Source organism: Vigna unguiculata, chromosome 1, assembly GCF_004118075.2.
Source record: "Vigna unguiculata cultivar IT97K-499-35 chromosome 1, ASM411807v1, whole genome shotgun sequence".
NCBI classification, from domain to species: domain Eukaryota; kingdom Viridiplantae; phylum Streptophyta; class Magnoliopsida; order Fabales; family Fabaceae; genus Vigna; species Vigna unguiculata.
In genome coordinates this window covers 34409299-34430841 of record NC_040279.1, presented here as the reverse complement: position 1 = coordinate 34430841, position 21543 = coordinate 34409299, and the positions used below count along the sequence as shown (strand labels likewise).

Sequence of the window (21543 nt, the reverse complement as noted above, 5' to 3'; positions counted from 1 at the left end):
GGAATATGCCTGATAATAGTAAGAAAAATAAATAAATAAAATATTTCCATTTTTTTGACTAATACTTACAAATATCTTTCCATATTTCATGATCTTTTCCATGACTTGCTTGACAAGAAAAATATTTGCAAATCTCAGTGGTATAATAGAATATTATCCATAGACACGTTTTTTTTTTTACAAAATTCATAGTGATTTGACATTTATAAAGAAATCAAGTACTTGTTTAATTAACACTTATAATTAATTTTGTATCTTTTCTTTCAGTATAAAAGGTGAAAACGTGTAAACTATTCAAACTTCTATTATTAGGTCCAATTTAGAGCATAAAATAAATCTTACAAAACAATTATGGGACAATTCATCAACGCGGGTTACTAAATTAATTTTATAGATATATAAGGGTAAAAATCTCCATCAATAATATAGTTTTTTATACCGGTATTTGTTATCGGATTAAATATGTTTTTTCTTTAAATTTAAGTAAATTTTAGAATTAGTTTCTCTTTAAAAATTTTAACCAATTTATTCATTTATTTATAGACGTGAATTTAGTCTTTTTAACCAAATTTTGTTAAATTTATGTGACGTTTCAAAACATATTTTATGATAATATTTAAATTGTTTACACCGTTTGACACATTTTACTTCAATGTTAACTCAAATATTATCATAAAATGTGTTTAAAATATCAAATAAAAATAAAATTTAGTAAAAAAAATTAAATTCACGTATTTATAAAAATGAAAAATTAAATTTGTATAAAATTTTAAAAATAGACTAATTTTAAGATTTATCGAGAATTGAAGACAAAAACATATTTAACTCTTTATTATTTAATTACAAATTAATGTATAGTTGATTCATTTCTAAAATAATTTTCTCCCTGCAGTTTGAAGAAGAAAAAAAACAAAACAAAAAACTTGGGCTTTAATTGGGGAATATCTTTGCTTTTTTTTTTTTTTTTTGGCAGAAGAGTGTGACTCTGGATCCAGTTCTTGAATTTCGTGGGAGCAGCTACTACTTTTTCCTGCGCTGCGCTGCGCTGAGACAACACAACACACATAGATAAGAAAGAATCCATCCATCGTTGTTTCTGTTTTGTTGTTTTGTTGTATTGAGATTGTGTAGGCTGTTACATCATTCTCACATATCACATAACCAACCAACTAACAGCATTCTGCCAATTCCTCCAAAATATCTCTCATCTCTCACTCCAATCCAACCCTTTTTTGAGAACGCCACAATCGTTCGTTCAATCACTTCTCACCCTTTTCAACTTTCTTCACTCTCGCTCCACCCCTTCTCCAATTCGCTTCAAGGTATCATTTTGACGACAACCCACGTTTGCTTCTCAGAAGACATGTCCATTTTCCTATTTTTTCGGAACCCTTTTGTTCTGATTCAGCTTTGATTGATATTCTCAGGTTTTTCAATATGGAGATCGATAGAGCAATCAGAGAGTGTGACGATCGAAGACTTCAGACCAAGTACAAGAACGCCACCTATGTTGTTCAGAGAGCTTTGACTCTGTATTCGTAAGTTGTTCTTTGTCTCCTCTGAGAAGGGACATGCAATTTGTGGGGTCGATATCTTAAACCTTTGCATGAGATGGGTTTGGATTTTTGTGAAGGATTGGATTCTTTAGTCCCTTTTCTGTTGGTTAGTATGAATCAGAAGAGGAGAAAGTGTTATGTGCTGTTGACTTGATTTTTGTTACTCGGGGCTCATTGCTGAATTGTTGATTTATGTTTGATCTATTTAACGAGAGCATGGGTGTATTGAATTTCCTTCCTTGATTATTATTGTCTTAGGGGCAAACTTTTATAGGTCTGTTCACCTGAAAATGTTGCTGGAAATGTGTTATCTGGAAAGAATGATGTAAAGAGTGACAGTCTGTGGCGATTTGGTCTAAGTTACCCGTGAATACTGAGGATAGAAAACTAGAAATATTGTTTTTTTCTTTTTTCTTTTTATATATATTTGTATCTGAATGAAAGTTTATGAAGAAAGGACGATATGTGGTCGCTGAAATTCGAAACAACTTACTGACTCTTGTAGCTTTAAAGGAAGAACATTGCATTGGATGATGTCGGAATTTGGGATTTGAAATTTGATTTTTAAGGATGAGTCATACATTATAGAGTGATGCCCCCTACATTTTTTCTCTTTTTGCTCATCATTTGCTTTAAGTCATACCTGTTTTAAATTTTGAATTAAAAAATATGATTTTCGGTGACTATCTATCTTTTCAATGCTGATTGTCTGATGTCTGTACTTACAATGTTTTTCTTCCTACAGTATTGAAGAGGTTGCATTCAGCTTCAATGGAGGAAAAGATTCAACAGTATGTTCTAATATTTATTATCTTTTATTACTCATCAGAATCTATGGCCTCATTAATGATGACAGTGAGCTTTGGCATGCAGGTTTTGTTGCACATACTCAGGGCTGGCTATTTCTTGCATAAAAAGGGGCAAAATAGTGTCAATGGGGATTTAAAAGATTTTCCAATTCGAACAATATATTTCGAGAGCCCTTGTGCATTCCCAGAAATAAACTCATTTACCTATGATACTGCCGCTACGTGAGTGAAACTTCTTTCTTCGGACTTTATATATATATATATATATATATATATATATATATATTAATTCGTCACTGCAGTTTAGATATTATGCTGAAGTGATATTGTCCTATATTAATTTTTATAGTTGTTTGTAATTTTCTACGTGGAGACTTGTCCTTTAAAGGTTGAACAATTAATGGTTTTTTCTTGTGCAGATATGGGTTGCAAATTGACACCATTAGCTTAGATTTCAAATCTGGTTTGGAGGCTTTGCTAAAGGAAAAGCCAATTCGGGCTATCTTCCTTGGAGTTCGAATTGGAGACCCTACTGCGGTATCCTTATTTCTTAACCATGAGACAGTTTTTTGTTTTAAATTACATATTCTCTGATCTCCTGTTTGTCCAAAACTCAATGCTGTTTTCTGAATGTGCTTGAGGCTATGTTAAAATCCACTTTTAAAAGCAATACACAATATATGAACATCTTTCTTAAAACTGCACATGTATATAATTATTGATATGTAGATTTTATAAAGTAAAAAGCTAAGCTACATACTCATTACTCAGTAAGTTGCAATCTAGTAAAGATAAAATGGCTTAAACCATCACAAGAATGATGCTTATTATACCATTAAGTTGCACTTGCATTAGCTCATAACTTCCAGTGTTCCTAGAATACCTCAGCATTGTTATTAGTCTCATTATAAATGACCGTTATACATATTATGCATACTTTATGATGTGCCAATACTACAATCATTGAACATTTTTAGCATGCATTAAATATCTAAATGTTAAACCTTCAATTTTCCATGCTATAGCGAGCTCAAAATCACTGGAATTTGCGCATAGAGCAAATTCAACCTAGATTTTGGTTCCTCAATTTCTGTATAATCTTGCTTTTAGTTTGAAAATCACCAGAATTCTACCTACTAGTAATCAGAATATTTATAAAAAGATCACCTCTAAGCTTTTGAGGAAAGGATAATTAGGGCACTTGTGCAAAATCATTTTTTGTTTTGAAGATCTTCTAATGCATGTGAATATTGAAATTAATCAAGAAGTTCGGCAGTGTGCATTGTTTTTTTATTTTTATTGAGGTTCTCTTAATTATTAGTTCTTACAAAATATATCTTTCATATATTGGGCCAAACCTGAAGATGTTTTCAAAAGCCTAACACTAACACATTCCTTAAAAAATGATTCAAATTTCTATTCAATTCAATATGTAAATATGCGTCAAAGTCAAATTACTTACCAGAATCTTGATTGACCACTTTTAGTTCCTCAAGGCTATTCTCAAACATGTCCATTCAGAGTCAATTTTTAACAAAACGTCAAGTGTATGGCCTAAGTAAAAAGTAAAAGCTTAACATGTATGCTTGATTTCAACGAATTTTTTATTACAATATTTTTACAAAAACTGGAATATTAACGTATTATATTCTTACATGTGTGCTCCTACCTTACAGGTTGGTCAAGAACAATTCTCCCCAAGTTCACCTGGGTGGCCACCTTTCATGAGGGTGAATCCCATTTTAGATTGGTCATACAGGTTTGATTCTTTTTTCTCTGCAGTTTCTTCATGCTTTTAATTAAGTATTAAAACCAGTGCTTATATTTAGTGCTTTTCTTTTAAATTCTTACCTGAATGACCAAGCAATATAAAGATCTGAAGGAATAATATTCTCTTGTAAGCTCATTTTGGTTGGAGTCAACTTTGTTATAAATTATTTCTTTTTGTTGTAAATTCCACACTTACAAGGTGACTGGATCTAGGGTCAAGATCATCCCCATCGTATCCATGCTTTTGTCACACTCTTCATGCTCGGCTCACATTGACCTTGCCTTGTCTTTCATATGGGCAAAGGGCTTTTGTTGGGCATGAATTTTACATCACGCTCCTTGCTTCATTGCAACTATTTGGTTGCATCTCCTCGTTCCATTTTGGCTGGATAGGCCCAAGTACAACCTAGGTTAAAATTACTATTTGCATTTGTTCCATAAAGAAAAATAAAGGAAAAGTCATACAATTAATGAGGCCAAGGAATACAAAATAAAGAAACTAACAAACTATTTTGGTGAGCAAGAATATCTTCTCTTGTTATGCTCCTAGTTATCTTCCTCGAAATGATGTGTTATTGTTCTTTTTCTTTTCTTTATCTCCATTTGTGTACTCATCACAAGGCTGCCATCACATATTTGGTAGGGTTGGATGTTTATGTTTATTTTCCCTTAAACATTAGTGAGAAAAAAAAAATGTGTTTATTAGTTGTGTGAGCAGTTGCACCAAGAGATAGACTACCTCATTACCAAATTGATTTATTCTTTTCCTCAGTTATATATCTAAGCTCTCCCCTTTTGTATACAGTCATATCAGTATTGTCCTTAGTACACCATATCTTAGATTTATAGTCTTTTGGAAATACACAGACTTTCGTATTTGGTTAGCCATGTGGATGAATAGTTAGAGAAAACTAGAAAGCCTCTTGTAAACCCTGAGGGTAGCTTGTTAAAACCAGAAAAAGACTTTACTCTAAATGGATTTTCTTGAAAATTAGTACCCATTTTCTTTGTTTTCATTCTCCGTCTTCACTTTCTAATGAATAAATTGAAAACAATGTGACAATTTTGTACTGAAAAGGTCAAACAGAAGAAAAAAACATGAAACCAACACCCAAGTGAAGAGACCCTTATTTTCTTGATATAACTCAATGACATTGCTTGATCCTTGTAGTCAGTCCCATCTAATGGGACAATAATGGTTGTTGTTATAGTTTATAACTTGAAATATAATTTTATTTTAGTAATCTGAATTTTTTGAAAGCGCAATTTTCTTAGCCAAACAACTTGGATATTATTTGGTTTCCTTCCATCTATTGACATATTAATTTAGTAGCACTATCACTTGGAAAATGTACTGTTCGTTTTTTTCCATGATTATTTATGTTGGCGCTTTTGGAATGTGATAATATTAATTGCTTCATTTACTTATGGTGGCTATATTTCTATACAGAGATGTGTGGGCCTTCCTTTTAACTTGCAAGGTGAACTATTGCAGCCTTTACGATCAAGGGTAATACTCAATAAATATGATGAACCTTATTGTTGGATTTTATTATGTCTGCTTGCCATATTTTTCTTTCTTTTTGTTTAATATTTCCCTCCCAAATAGGGGACAATAGGAATATAATTTGATGAATATCTGATAATTTTTCTTTTACATCATTTGTGAACAATTTAAAAGGCTTCAGTAAACATGGTTGACATTTATTGCTGAACGTAATAATTGGTCCGTGATGGTTGACATTAAGTTGTAGTTGTTTGTGATTATTCAGGGAATTTAGGTGTGCAATTTTTCTTTATTATTTGTGCAGTTATACTTCAATTGGGAGTATACACGATACAGTTCCCAACTCATTATTGTCCGTCAGCAATTCTTCCTACAAATTCAAGCCTGCATATTTACTTGCTGATGGAAGATTAGAGAGAGCTGGGAGGGCTAAAAGGCCATCTTCTACTGGTGGACAACTTCCTGTCGATAGCAATGGTTTGACTAGCCTGGATTCACATAAAAATAGCATGCTCACAGCATCGATCATTGCTGTGGGAGATGAGATTTTGTAAGTACCTCGATGTCACATGGATAATTGGATTTTGTGGAATATATTGGAAACTCTATCCTGTAGGAACTGGTATGACCTGCTTTATAATTTTCCATTGGGAGATTTCTTTATTCTATCAGACTATTTAGCCTGTTTTCAAGCTTTGGTGAAAGGATTTGCAAGCGGTTAACCTACTGTTGAATCTCTTGATTGTGTGCCTGATAGGTTCACGAAAACAGAGACAATAATAACACTCAGAGATAAATTAAAGTAGGGAAGGATTTTATTAGGAGCTGAATTTCTAAAGAAAACGAAAGAAAAACACTAAGGGTGTAGTGAATTTTATTAAATTTTTAAAATATATCATGCTGTGTAGTGAATTTTTTTATGATCCTTTTTGCTGTATTGGTGATGTTCTCTTTCTTTACTCTGTTCCATAGCTCAGGTTTGGCATTGTTGAAGATCAGTTGGGCCCTTATTTGTGTAGGAAGCTGCATTCGATTGGTTGGTCTGTGTTTAAACTTTCTGTTGTGCACAACAATGTGAGTTCATTTCTGCAGAAGTCCTACACGATTTTGTATGAATTTTTCTTTGCAGACATCATCACTTAAAGGTGTTATTATGGGTCTGTTGTTAATGACCCATATGCAAACTCTAAGTCAGGCATTCTTCATCTAATATTATAATTTCATGGTTTGTGACTTGTGTCTTCTGTACCAGATAGATTCTGTAGCTGAAGAAGTTGAGCGACAAAAATCTAAGAGTGATATGGTACTATACGCTCACTTGGGAAGTTATATACGTGAATTTCTTGATGATAAATGATGATGCAGCATATTTACCTGTCCTACTTATTGTAGGTATTTATATATGGAGGTGTAGGTCCACTGCATTCAGATGTTACCATAGCAGGCATTGCAAAAGCTTTTGGTGTTCGTTTGGTGCGTTATTTCCTGCAATTGCTGTATTTTTAAATTTGAGGCTACTATAATCATTCCCTAAATATGCCATGTCCATCAATATCTATTAGAGTTATTAATACTTCTTTTGCTAGAAGTTGTAGAAATTGCCTATCATATTGCTGTAAACAGGATTCGGTTATGGGTACTGTTATATTGTAATTGTCATTATATCAGAAAATGAGCAAATAATAACACAATCAGTTCAGATGGCATCTCAATTTCTTTGTTATCTCATCTTCCAAGAATCTCTATATCATTGTCAATTGATTATTTGCGTTTCATGTAGGCTCCTGATGAAGAATTTGAAGAGTATCTCAGGCATATAATCGGTGACCAGTGTACTGGTGACCGGAATGAGGTATGGGACTAATCCTCATTTTCGAAACTGAGACAATCACTCCCCACAATTTCTCTTTATTGGCTCAAGTGCTACATTGTCAGTTCCCTCAACCACTGGTTAATTATTACTTACCAAAATAAGCTAATTATCTATCACAGGTTTAAGTTTCTAATTCTAATTTATGTTGGTCTGGTTGAATTAAGCGCTTGTTTGATTTCAGTTGTCTGGTAAATGGGAGGCGAGGGTGAGACAAAGTGTTTTTTTTAGTAGTTGTACCGTAAGTTAGCAATGTACCCAACAATTACTTCTTTGGTAGGAACATTTGAACCGTGACTTCGTTAGTATGATTTGCATGCTCATGCGTATACAAATGCCAAGATCGTTAACTTTTTAAGGTCTAATCCGTAACAATGCCTCAGCCTAGATCAAGTCTCTCAGGGCTGTTCATTGTTTCCGGCATGTTTTCTGGAAACTCCTTTATTGTGCTTTGCTTTATAAGAGTTGGGTGGGAGGAAACAATGAGAATACACTAAAAGAATCTAAAGGTATAGCCATATATATTTCGATTGCTATATTTCCAACAAGACGTCAATATGCTTTTCATAATGCCCCGCACATTATACTGTCATGATGTTTTTAGTATGTAATTCATTCGTATTGATTTTTCCTTGCCTTTCACCTTTCAGATGGCTCAATTGCCTGAGGGCATAACTGAATTATGGCATCATGACAAATTGTCTGTGCCCTTGGTATGTTTTCAGAACATCGTTAATGAAAATTGTGTCCTTATGTCATTCACCAGAAATTTACTTTCACATTAAGGAAGAACTGAAGGAAAACTTTTGTACTTCTTCTCTTACTTTTGACCACCTCCTATATTGTATATGATGAAAATTTTGAAGTATTACTGGTTTTAATTGTGAGAGATAATTAATGTTTTTTGCAGATCAAGTGCCAAAATGTAATAATTCTTAGTGCAACAAATGTTTCGGAGCTGGAAAAGCAGTGGGACTGTTGGATTGAATTAGCAAAATCTAGTGACCTACTAGCATTGCTGGAACCATATGTATCAAAGAACGCGGCAACCAATTTGTCAGATGTATGTACTCGTACTAACTTTCCTATATAATGATGCATCCGCATGATTTCATTCCCTTGTGCTTTGAAGATTATTTGGAATTTTGTTTTTATTTTCCGTGTGTTGGACACAATTACTACCTTCATTTATATTTCAGTTATAACGTGTTCTGCAGTCTTTGTCTATGCTGCGAGACTCATCATTATGTATAACATCCTTTTTTTTACTTTTTGTGCTGATTGGCCCATGTAAATGCAAGTACGCAACATTCGATTTTGCTTCCTTGCAATAAAAAGATCAGAGATGCATTTGACGTGTACTCATATATCATTGATGAAATTCTTAAAGCATGAGACAATTTATTCTGATGAGTCTTGTTTCTCTGCTACTTTTCTTTCCCGAGCTCATCTGATTTTACGAAACTGCAGGTTGAAATTGCTCAACCTCTGTCAAAGCTTTGCCTTGAATTTCCTGACCTTTATATTGGTATGAAGTTTGTAAGTTGTTGTTGACGTTTACCAGTTATGACTTATTATCTATCTATATTTTTTTATTTTCTTCTTTGTAACATTTAGGTTGTTACCGCAAAGCCAGATATGGATCTCTTATTGTTAGCTTCAAAGGAAAGGTAGAACAAAACTTCCCTATTCTAGTATCTGTTTTAAGAAAACAAGTTTGCCTGCATATTTACCAGTTCTAATTTTATGACAGGACCTAGCTCGCATTGATTCAGCTATAAAAGCATTGCACAAGAAGTTTCAGCCTGGTGCATTCATTGAGATGAACTAAGATGATATTGTAAATGCTATGGTTCATATCTTTTGGATGCCAACAGAATGAAAACCTTTCATGGGATTGAATCTTATCATTCTGATATACTAAGATGCATTGGGATACAGATGGAGCGGGAAGAAAATCAAGGGTGCTGCTGTGTTGGTAGAAGAAAGAACAATGGTACAAGCAGGTGGCTGGAGATTCAATTCTATTGCCATTCACAGCACTTTTAACTTCTTCATGGGGGCATGGACAACCTATTGATTATTGTAGAATTATTATTAAATTATCTCAACTTACAGCACCACCTTTTACAAATATAAAGTTTTCTTCATTGAAAATCCAGCGATTAAACCTTTAAACTAGCAGCTCGAATTGCATGTTAGCTTTGGCTGCTATATACCTGATTTTTATGCTGATTTAAACTACACTTTCTCTATCTGGTGTATGAACCATTTTGATTATTTTAACCATTCAACAGAGGCATAATTTGCCCAATGCTCCAAGGTATATTTAGTGGGAAAGTCAACGTACACTTTTCGTTTTTTGGACATTTTGTTGTGTGCAAGTATACACCTCTCACCAATTCTAGTGTTGTTCAACAGTTAAAATCCCAAGGAGTCGATTTAGATCCTCTCACTGTGGAGGAACATAATATCATTATATTTGATAAACAAAATTGTTGTTTGGTTCATGGGTAATGAGTAATTTAATCCTAATATTTGTAGAGTTTATTTAACCTGGTCACTTAATTTATTTTGTCCTGAATTTAGTTCTAATTTTGTTTAAGGATTCGATGTGGTAGTTAAATTGACATTGTTTGCAAATTACAAAAATCAAAACCGAGGAAGATTATAATTTACTATCTTTTGCAAACCATCCGTCACTAATGATTAAAATTTTTTTGGTTTGTCATAAATATTCATATAAATATTTATAATAAGGCAATGTTTTAGCAAGATCTTGATTATTCACCATATACCAAATAATTTAACTAAGAATGATATGGCATTTTTATGTAAATTTTTTGAACATAACCAAGTTAATTTATTCCAACTGACGTGTTTGAGAAAACATTATCCAATAATTGAGAATATTATTTTTTGAAACTAGAAAAAAAAATCCATATTTCAAATTTCTAGAAATTGGTTACTTCGACTTTTTCGTACGCCTCCTCCTAGTTACCAAAATTAACATATTGTTAAATTTCTTGACCATTAACTTCCATCTTTAAAATATGAGTTTGCGCGATTGTGAAACACATATTTCGTTGGATTGGAAAAGAACCAACAATGGAGGGAAGCTCAAGCATGGTGAGCAACCAGCATGATAAGGCAAAGAAAGGGTTGGAAGGCACTGCCTTAGATATACCCATCAACCGTTATGCCAATTTGAAAAGCGCTACCAGCGACGACGACTTCACCAATGTTCTCGCACACATCAAATCCTCCAAAACCCCCGTAAGCAACAGAATCCCTTTTGTTTCCAACTTTTCAACTTCACTGCATAAATCTGATTCTTCTGTTCTGTCACAAAATTCATTGCAGGCTGTTATCAATTATGGCGCTTCTTGGTATGTTACTGCTTCTCCCTAATAATATGTGGATTCTAATTGTTTTGAGCACCAGGTGTTTGATGTTGGAACTCTCGAAATCATTGGAAAGTCCAAACCTTGTGGTTAAAATTTTGTTTGCATGATATTTGGAAGTTTGTTTTGTTTGGGTTTGGAATAATGAAATTGAACATGATACATAGCACAGGGGATGCGGTTATGACCCAGGTGGCATGCGTTAGTTGTTGCAAATGCTAAAAACTCTGCTTAAAAAGTATAAAATGGAATTTTTTTTATTTGATCGTGTAAAAATGCGTTGTCCAATGTTTTTTTAATCCACTTCCGATGAAACTTTCTCCTTGGGGAGCGGTTACAATCCAGGTGGCTAAGAAATTAAAAAAGAACAGTTATTTATTTGAACGTGTAAGAATGCATGCTTCTATGTTTTTTTATGCACTCCAAATGAAAAACTCTTTCAAGGACAGTGGTTTGGAAGATCAGCCGTTAATGACTATTGTTTCCTGGCTTTTCAGGTGTCGCGTTTGTAGCCAAATTCTGCCTGCATTCTGCAGACTGAGCAATAATTTTCCGAAGCTTACCTTTGTGTACGCAGACATTGATGAATGCCCGGAAACAACTCAACACATTCGCTACACCCCAACCTTCCAATTTTACCGGAATGGGGAAAAGGTGGATGAGATGTATGGTACTGGAGAAGAGAGGCTCCATGATCGCCTGTGGTTGCACTCTTAACTACTCCGCGTAAGAGAAACATTATGTTTGCAATTTCTCTATCCATGTAAGTAGCACTATCATCCATGAATAATTTTTGTGAATTGTAGAACAAAATCTAGTTATTCTATGTCTCCATAAGAAATTTTCTTGGCTTTAATTTCTATTTTAGTTCTTGCAAAATTAACTAGTTTTAACTTTAGTCTCTAGAAAAAAAAAGACTATATGTATCCCTCTTTAAGTTGAAATTTTGCTTCTATCTCAATTATCAAGGGATGCTTATTGTTATGTAATGGGCAAAAGTTCAATTGACTATTCCAAATAACATTTACGAGTGTTATTTTTTTTATTGACAAATGTCAGTATTTTGTTAGTTGAGAAAGTTGAAGGCACAACTTTCTCCTACCTCCCCTCTCAATCTCTTCGAACTAACCTATAACTCTCAAAAGTTAGTGGGAGGAGTTCAACCCACAACTTTTTCCACCCTCCCTTCCCTTCCAACTTTTACTACTAAGTCAACCTTAACTACACGAGTGTTAATGGTATAACATCAATATGTGATACATTCAAAAGAGTTTCAGATTCTTAAAATAAATATTATTTATTACTTTAAAATGAAATTTAGAGATCAAAATCAGTAATTTTGAACTTTAGAAGGATTAAAACCAAAGGAAATTACAATGACTAAAACTAAAATTTGTTCATCATATATAAAAAATTGTTCTATAAGAACAGACTAAAAACATATTAAAGGAAATCTTGGTTTTCACGAAGTAAACAATTAACTAACACCCTCAAAATTCAAATGAACATTATAAGTTTACACCAACTACCCAAAAATGAAGAAAGATATCTCCCTCCTCCCTTTTCTAGTCCAAACTGTGAAACGTATCTTCATTAAGAGATGTACGCAGAGAAGCTTCTTTATTTTCCTTTTACCCAAAATCTGAAAGATGGCTACGATGATAGCCACAAGTAGCAACGAATTCGATCGTGGGTGGCTGACTTAAGCATTAGGCTTGAGGATCTTCACGGTCTCCCAAGTGAAATCAGGATCATCACGTCCAAAATGCCCATAAGCAGCAGTTTTCAGGTACCTGCACTTGCCTCCTCTCATGAGATCAAGATTGATGGCAATCATTCCTGGCCTGAAGTCAAACTTCTCCTTGATCAGAGCCAAGATGTCCTTGTCTGGAATCTTTCCCGTTTGGTATGTGTCTACAAACACTGAAAGGGGCTCTGGGACTCCAATGGCATAAGAAACCTGCACAAGACAACGTCGAGCAAGTCCTGAAGCTACCACACTCTTGGCTGCTTGCCTCACAATGTATGCGCCACTCCTATCAACCTTGGTTGGGTCCTTACCGGAGAAGGCACCGCCGCCATGAGCACCCCAACCGCCATAGGTGTCTATAATGATCTTCCTTCCGGTGAGTCCTGCATCTCCATGTGGTCCACCAATGACAAACCTACCAGAGGGGTTGAGGTGGAAGATAGTTTTGTCATCAATATATTTGGCTGGGATGACGGGTTTGATCACTTTCTCTTTCAAATCTTCAGCAATTTTCTCATTTGTGACAGTTTCATCATGCTGAGTTGAGATGAGAACTGTGTGGACCCTGATAGGGATCATGGCTCCATTATCGTTCTTGTACTCAACTGTCACTTGGGTTTTACCATCCGGCCTCAGCCAGGGACATGTTTTGTTCTTTCTCACTTCAGTGAGCTTGGCACCAAGTTTAGTAGAAAGCACATGAGTGAGTGGCATTAACTCCGGTGTTTCATCTGTGGCATAGCCAAACATGTGGCCTTGGTCACCAGCACCAATTTCCTCTGGCTTTTTGGTCATGTGACCATGAACTCCTTGAGCAATATCTGGACTCTGCTGCTCAATGTTGACCAGAACTTTGCAATTGTCAGCATCAAGACCAACATCTGCCGACACGAACCCAATGCCTCTGCAAGTATCTCGAACTATTTTCTCGTAGTTCACATTGGCCTTGGTTGTTATCTCACCAAACACCATAACCATGTTAGTTTTTGTACAGGTTTCACACGCCACCTTGCTGTCTGGGTCTTGCTCCAAGCATGCATCCAGGATGGCATCTGAAACCTGGTCACACAACTTGTCGGGATGCCCTTCGTTAACAGATTCTGAGGTGAAGAGGAAAGTTTCCATCTCTGGTGTTAAGAAAACAAAAGGGGTTAAATTGTGCTTTAGAGAGAAACTGTGGAAGCAATTAACTTGACAATTAGTGCATATTCTATTCCATGGACCTAAAATACTGATTTTATTACAAGAATCAAGAACTTAAATCAAATGATCAATATTTAATTTTTGCTGCACCTATTCTAATGGACATATTTACTCTTGGTATATATTTGATAGACATGGACTATTAATGTAAAATTTTTGTATTGTCAGCCAATTAAAAAAATCTTATATACAACTTTTCATTAATTATAAAAGTCATTAAATGTATGATGTATGATGATTTTTATTTTCGAGTGGAGGTCAAAATGTATATTATTTATTTATTTATTATGAGATGCTTTTTAAAAGATAAAAAAAAAATCTATCATTTTTCCTTTTTGTATAAAGTTCAGGTGCAAAGAAAATGAAATAAAAGAATATTCAATAACTTTTATTTGAAATCTGAGGATTTTATGCAGGTCCGTGAAAAGAAACAAATTGCAATAACTGTTCTGATGTCCGTGGTTAAATATCCAAGAAGTAAAACTAATGGCGAGAAAGAGAATTAAATATATTTTCGGTTCTTTATTTTTAAGTAAAAAATAGAATTAGTTAAGAAACTTTGGATTGATATAATTTTTTTTACAGAAATACATATATTTAATTATTTTAAATAAATTTTTAAGTTTATTTAAAATTTGAAACATTTTTCTTTATATTAAATTTTGGATCTACAAGAAACTAAATTGAATTAAAGTTTAAAAAAAATATTAATTATAATTTTTATTCAAAACTAAGATATCTAAAACAAATTTAACCCAAAAGAAATGAGCTAGTTGCAGTTCTTTTCTTTTTCTAAAAAAAAATAACACATTTCTAAAGCTACACCTGGTTGCATTATAGACACAAATCCCAAATCACACAACCATTGTTTAATTACTTCATCGTTCAAACCCAAACAGAGAATCATAAAGACAACATCAAGCATGGAATACATGAGCAAACATAGATCTGCGATGCTGCACAAACAACAGCAGTATATCATCGCAGGAATAAACAAATCCAATCAAGTCGACAACGTTAAAAAACTTGCACGCCTTAGCTCTCCATATAAACACATATTTTTAAGAAAACAAATTGATGAAAATTGAACAATCACGTATAAAACTTGAATTATCATAACAGCTAGATCTATAGCAGGATGCCAAATAAACAAATTGTAAGACGCAGACATTGTTTCAAGATCTGAATACTGGTAATGCTGAAAGAATCAATGGATGAAAAGTAAATTGTACGAGGTGAAAGTAGAAGAGATACATACCAATAATGCTCGGTGGTTTAAGAGAAGAAGAAGAAGAAGAAGAAAGGGGAATGAGAAATCAGAAAGGTGAATAAATCAATGCTGAAGGGAAAGCAAAGATTTCAGAAGTTATATGTATTTATACATGGAGACACACGTACTACACTTTCAGAAAATTCTACACTTTCAGAAAATTAAACGACGAATGACTCGCTCACATTTCTCTCCTACTTTTAACTCTCATTCTTTGTATGTCTTTATAATATCACCTTTTTTTTAGGTTGTTACTACTTCTTTCCTAATGTTTATTAACTTCTCATTTTGTATAATATACATGTTAATATCATATTTTTAAACACTTAATAAACATCTACTATTTTTCCCTATCTCTTTGTATAACAGCATAATTAAAGTTATAATATTTAGTATATTTTTTTAATCAATGGAATCTCAAAGACATTAACTGTCTAACTCTACAAATATTGATTTTATTCCCCTGTTTGTGCTGAGAAGTGGAAATGAAATTACTTGTAAACCAGCCTATGGCTTTTGCTCATTAATTTTGAAATAAAATGTAAGAGAACGTAACACTTGATTAAGTTCCAGTTGTATGTGGTAATTGATTCCTAATTGAAGTCCAAATGAAGCATGAATAATGTCTCTGCATTTCTTTTTGTAATAAAATAGTTAATTATAATGTACTGTATGAGAATTGAACAATTATATTCTCTTTAGAGTTAGCTTACTTGAGTCGAGTAAGATTTGATTAGTTCCTGTTGGAAAAAAAAACATACATTTTTAAAATTTGTTATACTTTAAATTAATGTATTAGATTTTTTTTTTTATCGTTTGTCCTCCATAACATTTTGGTCCGAGGACTTGAGTAAAGGCTGCATAAGAAATTATTTTTTGTAATCTTTCCCTTCAATTATAGCAAAATACTAAGGTTCGAATTTTTAATAACTTTGTTTTTATTTAATTAAATTAGTAAAAATAATAAATTTTTGAAATTTAATTTTTAAAATAAGTAGGTTAAAATTTTATAATTTATAATTTTTATGTATAAGTTTCGTAGAAATTATAACTAAAACAATATCAAAAATTAAATTTTAATTAGCTGAAGTTAGAAAATGATGAAATTCCCATGAAAACAAACTTAATTAATAACAAATTCGGTAATACTTATTAGTAAATACATCATAAGCAAGAAACACATTTTGAAGTAAATACCTATAGAATATTTCTTTCTGTACCTCCATAGTTTCTTTTTGCACCTACATGACTAAATTACCCTTAATTAAAAGAATAATAAAAAACCTAACATTGGGAGAGATATTTGGTGCAAATTCTTCGTCTCATATTAGGGTTTGTTATGACTTATTAACTTCCTCTTGTTTTATGATTTTTTGGAGTTTAGATTCATCATCTCCTAATTCTTCGTCTCAAGCGATCTAATTTATGGATTTATCAAATTCTACTTCAAATGAATAATTATCATTGTCAATTTTATTATTTGAATTCCTGAATGTTTATCTTTGAATTCCACTTTTTTTGTTTAATATTTTTAAAATAGAGAGAAGAGACATCACTGTTTGAAACAAGATAAAGGAGGAAAGAGTTAAAGGCAAGGTGACACATGACATGAGTCGCATCATATTGAAATGTCACCACATCTAGAAAGTACGTAAAAATATAAATTTAGAAGAAAAAAAAAACATTTCATTGTTCCTTGTTAATTTTCAAAAATCAGAGGTTTTTTCCTATACTTGAAAATGAAAACGATGTTTCAAACACTTTTTTTTTTCATTTTTAATCATGCATAAATGAAAAATATGAAATATTCGAATCAAACAATCATAACATTTTGTACATCGATCTGTTATTCTCTAATTTTTTATACAAATTCAGAAAATATAAAAATGATGTTATTTTGAGCTTTAAAAATGAAAAATAAACAAAAAACAAATATTTGCTTCCAAATGTTAATAAAAAAAAATTATAAAACGAATAAGATCTTAGAGGGGGAAAAACAACTTCCTATTGACTTAACAACGACGGCGTCAAAATCTAGCTTATGAATTCAAACGTTTAATTAGCTTAATCATATATAGTATAATTAATTTGCTTATATGTTGGAAAGTTAATAAAGGTTTTAATTCTTTGTAAGTGAGTGATGTAAAATTTGGTATCTTCATAAATAGAAATATACGTGTTGTGTAAGTTACACATTTAACAACCATTTACAATTACATAGGTTTCGGTTACACCAAAAGATAAAATTTCCAGACTTCATCCATGATTATTTCAAAAGTTAAATACGATTTTAGTTCATAAATTTTATTGTGAAATTAAAATTGTCATTATCTTAAATTTTTAAACATTTTAGTTTCAAACTTCAAATAAATGGATAAGTTATTTTAATTCAATGAAGTCAAGTTTTTTTTGTGTATTAAATAATGTTCTAGGCTAATATTTGAGCTAAAATGTGTAATGCTGTAAATAACTCAAATGTTAACTTAAAATATCATTTAATACGTCAAAATAAATTTACATAATTGGGTTATAAGGAATATATTTATTCATTTTTTAAATTTTATAACCAAATTATATTGAAGTTTAGAATAAGAACGAATTTTAATTTTGTGTTCAAGTTTAGGGACTAAAAACATATTCAATTTATATTTTAAAAGTGTTAACCTAAATAGTTAAACTAAGGTTAACAATTTACTTTCCACCAAAAGATCAAGAGAATGGTTAGAAATTCGACTAAAAAAACGGTTCAGAAATGTATAAGAAAAAATGATAAGTTAAATTATTGATGAAATTTCATTGACAAAAAAAAAATATTATCAACAAATATTTCTATTAGTAATGAATATGTCGGTACAATTTGTTAGTAATATCCATTGATAAATTAAATTTTTTATCATCGACAAAAATATTTGTTGGTAGTGAATTTGTCGATAACATCAATTGGTGAAATCCATTTGTAACTATAATGTTTATTATCAATGAATTTTGCTAGTAAAATGGTACCAAAGTTTCCATTATAGGGTTTGACCATGTCATGGTAAAATTCACCGGTAAAATAGGCGTTAAATGTTGCGATTGCGATGACGAACACGATAATAGTGGTAGAGGAGGAAGAAAATGAAGAAGTGTACAACAAGAAAATACCATATTGTTAACAAAGTTTTACTTATAGAAAAAAATCGTCAGTAAATACCGTTTTACCGACGAATTTTACTAATAGAACAAAGTTATGGGTAAAACGGAAATATTCATGGATAATTATCGATGAATTTTAGAATTTTAATTATTGACAAATATTTATCAATTATGACAAATTTCGTTAGTAATTCAAAATTTGTATTCATGACAAATGTTTGTTACTAAATTCCATTTGTAAAGTGGGCGTCAAAGATATTTTTTAACAAATAATTATAGATGGTTTAGGTTGTCGGTAATTATTGATGAATTTTTTGTTATCAGTAATTACTGACAATTTTTCTTATATGGTTGTAAAATTTATCAATGAGTATTTTACCAACAGTTTTTTGACCGTTGGTAATATTAGCAATTATGTTTTATCAACAATTTTTTGTAATTTTTGACAAATTTTTGTTGTTATCGATGAATTTTATCCATCAATAAATCTGTGTTTTATTGTAGTGAAGAAAGAATAAATATAAAAAAAGAGAAAAAAAGAAAAAGAGAAGGAAGAAGAACACCAAATCTTAATATTTATCAATAACCAAAATTCATCAGTAATTACTAATAAAAAATTATCAAAATTTTTTTGTTATTGATAAGCAAATTTTACTAATGAACATTATATTGATGATTATCGATATTATTTTCTTGTAGCATATATAAATTGAATGAGAAGACATTAATTTAAGAAAAAAACTACTAATCACACTTCACATGGAGACATAAGAATTTTGGAAGGAAGTAGGCAGAAGACTTTTGAATCCTCCTTACATTGAATATTGTAATGAAGAAGATGAATGGATGAAGAAACATAACGGTGATGAATTTGAAGGTCCCGTAGTTCCGTCACATCATTCTCTACCAGAAAGTAGAACGTGAATTTTATTATATTTTGGTGACTCAAGATTTATTTTGGTTGCCTAACACACCTAAGACTCATTCTAAGGACACCAACCCCAAAACCAATCTCACAACCACAACAAGACACAACCTATTTAGTTTTTCTTTTCCAATTATTTGTTTTCATTGCTTTATTAACTATTTAGAAAGAGTATACATTTTTTATCATTATCATGTTTAAATTTATATTAAGGAATTTTGGTTTCGTTACGAGCGTCCTACATGTCGGATAATTTGCTTAAACTAAATTAAATCAGTCATTGAATTAAATTATAAAAATTAAAATAGATTAGTTTATGCGTTGTAAAATGTGTATCATATGTACATGAAGGAAACATTTAAATATACACTATCTTATCATTTAAGTTTATATTTGAGTAGTTATGGATCTTAAAATAGCTTCTAAGCTATGAGTCAACCCAGCTTATTACAGGTATAAGACGAGTTGGGTTAAAGAAAATTTAATTTTTTTAAAAGTGGGTTGAACTGAGTTCATCTCATTTAGCTCACAGGTTAAACAGGTTCGAATCAAGTTGAAGGTGAATTGATCCACTTAATCCACTAACATTTTTTTACATTTTTTAATTTTTTTTGTTATAATTATTTAGCTAACTATATGGATTCACATTTTCATATTTTTAATTACAAGGATGTTGCTCAATAATATTTTAATAGTTTGATGTATAATTAATTTGTTTGACACGTTATATATGTTGATACTTTAATTTTTAACTATTATCTTTATAACAATATTTCAAGAATTAGATGAACACTTTGATTCCACTATTATAAAAAAATAAATTAAGTCAATTCACTTTCATTGTAATGTAATAAATAAATATAATAAATTGTAAAAAAAACATTTTTAAGTGAGTCAAAATTGGATTGCAAAATTTTTGGTTCACCAAGAGAGTGTGTCGGGTTGAACATACTCCTTTTTAGCTCAATATGGATGAGTCGGGTTGACTCAGTTTGATATTTTTAGTTGTAGCTGGATATTAAATTTTTATTTGTATTATAAATAATTTTGTTAAAAGTTGAAAAAATAAATCAAACCAATAAATATGGGTTTCATACCTGTTTAATTGATTCTTTTTATTTTTATGGTTAAATTCCTATATCCATTCTAAATTTCATTACAAGAGATCCACTATGATGGATCAAGGTAGACTATATATTTAAACTTGACATCGGTCAAAGTAATGCTATTTCATTCATTAGGCTTTAACATTGGCTTGACCAAAGCTAAAACGTAATTAATGAACTGAATTACTTTAAATCCTCTTTCAATTAATTTAAGCGTTAATTTTAGTTGTTATTAAGACTATAATGTCATCACTAATATTAGGTTGGACCAACACAATAATGTCAATTTAAAATTAATAATGCTTTAATGTTGCGCTAAAGGGTTGTAGGATAAAAAATTGAACCTTTGCGGAGGAGTAACATAGATGACAAGCCTAGCAATATTATTTGCATGTTAATTTTGTAGAGAAGTTAAAAGTGATTTTGTAGTATGAAAAAAAGCTAATAAATAAACACAGATTTGCAATAGTATTTGCAGATGTGATTAATTATATTTATATTTAGAGATTAAGAAGATACAAATATTTATAATAAATTTATCGTCATTCTCCTATGGGATTCAAAATTACTATTTATTTAAATTCAATTTAAAATTTAAATTGAAAGTCCCACGTCAATTAAAAAGAAAATAATTTTATAATAAATAAGTGATGTATTACAAGCTTGAAAATTTCATATCAATTAAAGATAAGATAATTTAATAATAGATAAGTGAAGGATAAAGTCACCTTCCGTATATATTATTGATTTTACATAACCTGGCATATAAAAAATTAGAGGTTAAGCATAGTTTTGTTGTTGGTGTTCTAGAACTATTGCAGAAAGGATCGTGGCTTTTTTCCGACCTCTAACGAGTGGTCCCCATGCAGAAGAATATTTGTAGAACACAGAAGATGACAAGCAACTTTTGATTTTGTCGTTCCTTGATGGATTATTAGAAGCGAAGAATCCAAGAAGAAGAAGAAAAACACCCAGAGTTTGTTCCGTGGTGGAACCTACCCATCATAGACTTCTGAACCAACCTTTTCATCTTTTGCCATCTACTCATTTGTTCTTCTCCATTACAATACTTTACTATAATATCTTCCAAACACCAAATATGCTTTTTTGGATTCTTAGCTACCTATTCATGCATCATTAGTCTTCATGTGTACTCAGATAAACTTCACGTCTATAACAGTACCGTTCCATCATTTTAATATAACAAATTTTGTAGTTTATATACACTCACACTCGTC

The 21543-nt window shown here is 31.5% G+C and overlaps 3 protein-coding genes across 3 annotated transcripts; 2 read left to right on the top strand and 1 right to left on the bottom strand.

Moving 5' to 3' along the window:
• Positions 1–974: 974 nt before the first annotated feature.
• Positions 975–9852, top strand: LOC114163706 (FAD synthase). The gene is made up of 17 exons (XM_028048003.1): positions 975–1322; positions 1428–1538; positions 2302–2347; positions 2430–2587; positions 2785–2902; positions 4042–4124; positions 5586–5645; positions 5947–6192; positions 6620–6716; positions 6895–6945; positions 7035–7115; positions 7423–7494; positions 8163–8225; positions 8423–8575; positions 8983–9040; positions 9130–9182; positions 9266–9852. Exons 2-17 carry the CDS (start codon positions 1438–1440, stop codon positions 9341–9343), a joined length of 1518 nt encoding a protein of 505 aa, XP_027903804.1. The 5' UTR covers positions 975–1322; positions 1428–1437; the 3' UTR covers positions 9344–9852.
• Positions 9853–10557: 705 nt separating this feature from the next.
• LOC114163723 (thioredoxin-like 3-3) lies at positions 10558–11772 on the top strand. Its single transcript, XM_028048021.1, has 3 exons — positions 10558–10788; positions 10876–10901; positions 11414–11772. Exons 1-3 carry the CDS (start codon positions 10621–10623, stop codon positions 11631–11633), a joined length of 414 nt encoding a protein of 137 aa, XP_027903822.1. The 5' UTR covers positions 10558–10620; the 3' UTR covers positions 11634–11772.
• A 521-nt stretch (positions 11773–12293) lies between these two features.
• Positions 12294–14035, bottom strand: LOC114163714 (S-adenosylmethionine synthase 3). Its single transcript, XM_028048011.1, has one exon. It carries the CDS (start codon positions 13789–13791, stop codon positions 12619–12621), a length of 1173 nt encoding a protein of 390 aa, XP_027903812.1. The 5' UTR covers positions 13792–14035; the 3' UTR covers positions 12294–12618.
• Positions 14036–21543: the final 7508 nt, after the last annotated feature.

Bases quoted from the DNA above. Each gene is read 5' to 3' on its own strand.
- LOC114163706 (XM_028048003.1), top strand. From the start codon at position 1,438: ATGGAGATCGATAGAGCAATCAGAGAGTGTGACGATCGAAGACTTCAG. The intron at 2,903-4,041 runs GTATCCTTATTT...CCTACCTTACAG, and splicing joins GAATTGGAGACCCTACTGCG to GTTGGTCAAGAACAATTCTC. The intron at 5,646-5,946 runs GTAATACTCAAT...TTATTTGTGCAG, and splicing joins TGCAGCCTTTACGATCAAGG to TTATACTTCAATTGGGAGTA.
- LOC114163723 (XM_028048021.1), top strand. From the start codon at position 10,621: ATGGAGGGAAGCTCAAGCATGGTGAGCAACCAGCATGATAAGGCAAAG. The intron at 10,789-10,875 runs GTAAGCAACAGA...AATTCATTGCAG, and splicing joins TCAAATCCTCCAAAACCCCC to GCTGTTATCAATTATGGCGC. The intron at 10,902-11,413 runs GTATGTTACTGC...CTGGCTTTTCAG, and splicing joins ATCAATTATGGCGCTTCTTG to GTGTCGCGTTTGTAGCCAAA.
- LOC114163714 (XM_028048011.1), bottom strand. From the start codon at position 13,791: ATGGAAACTTTCCTCTTCACCTCAGAATCTGTTAACGAAGGGCATCCC.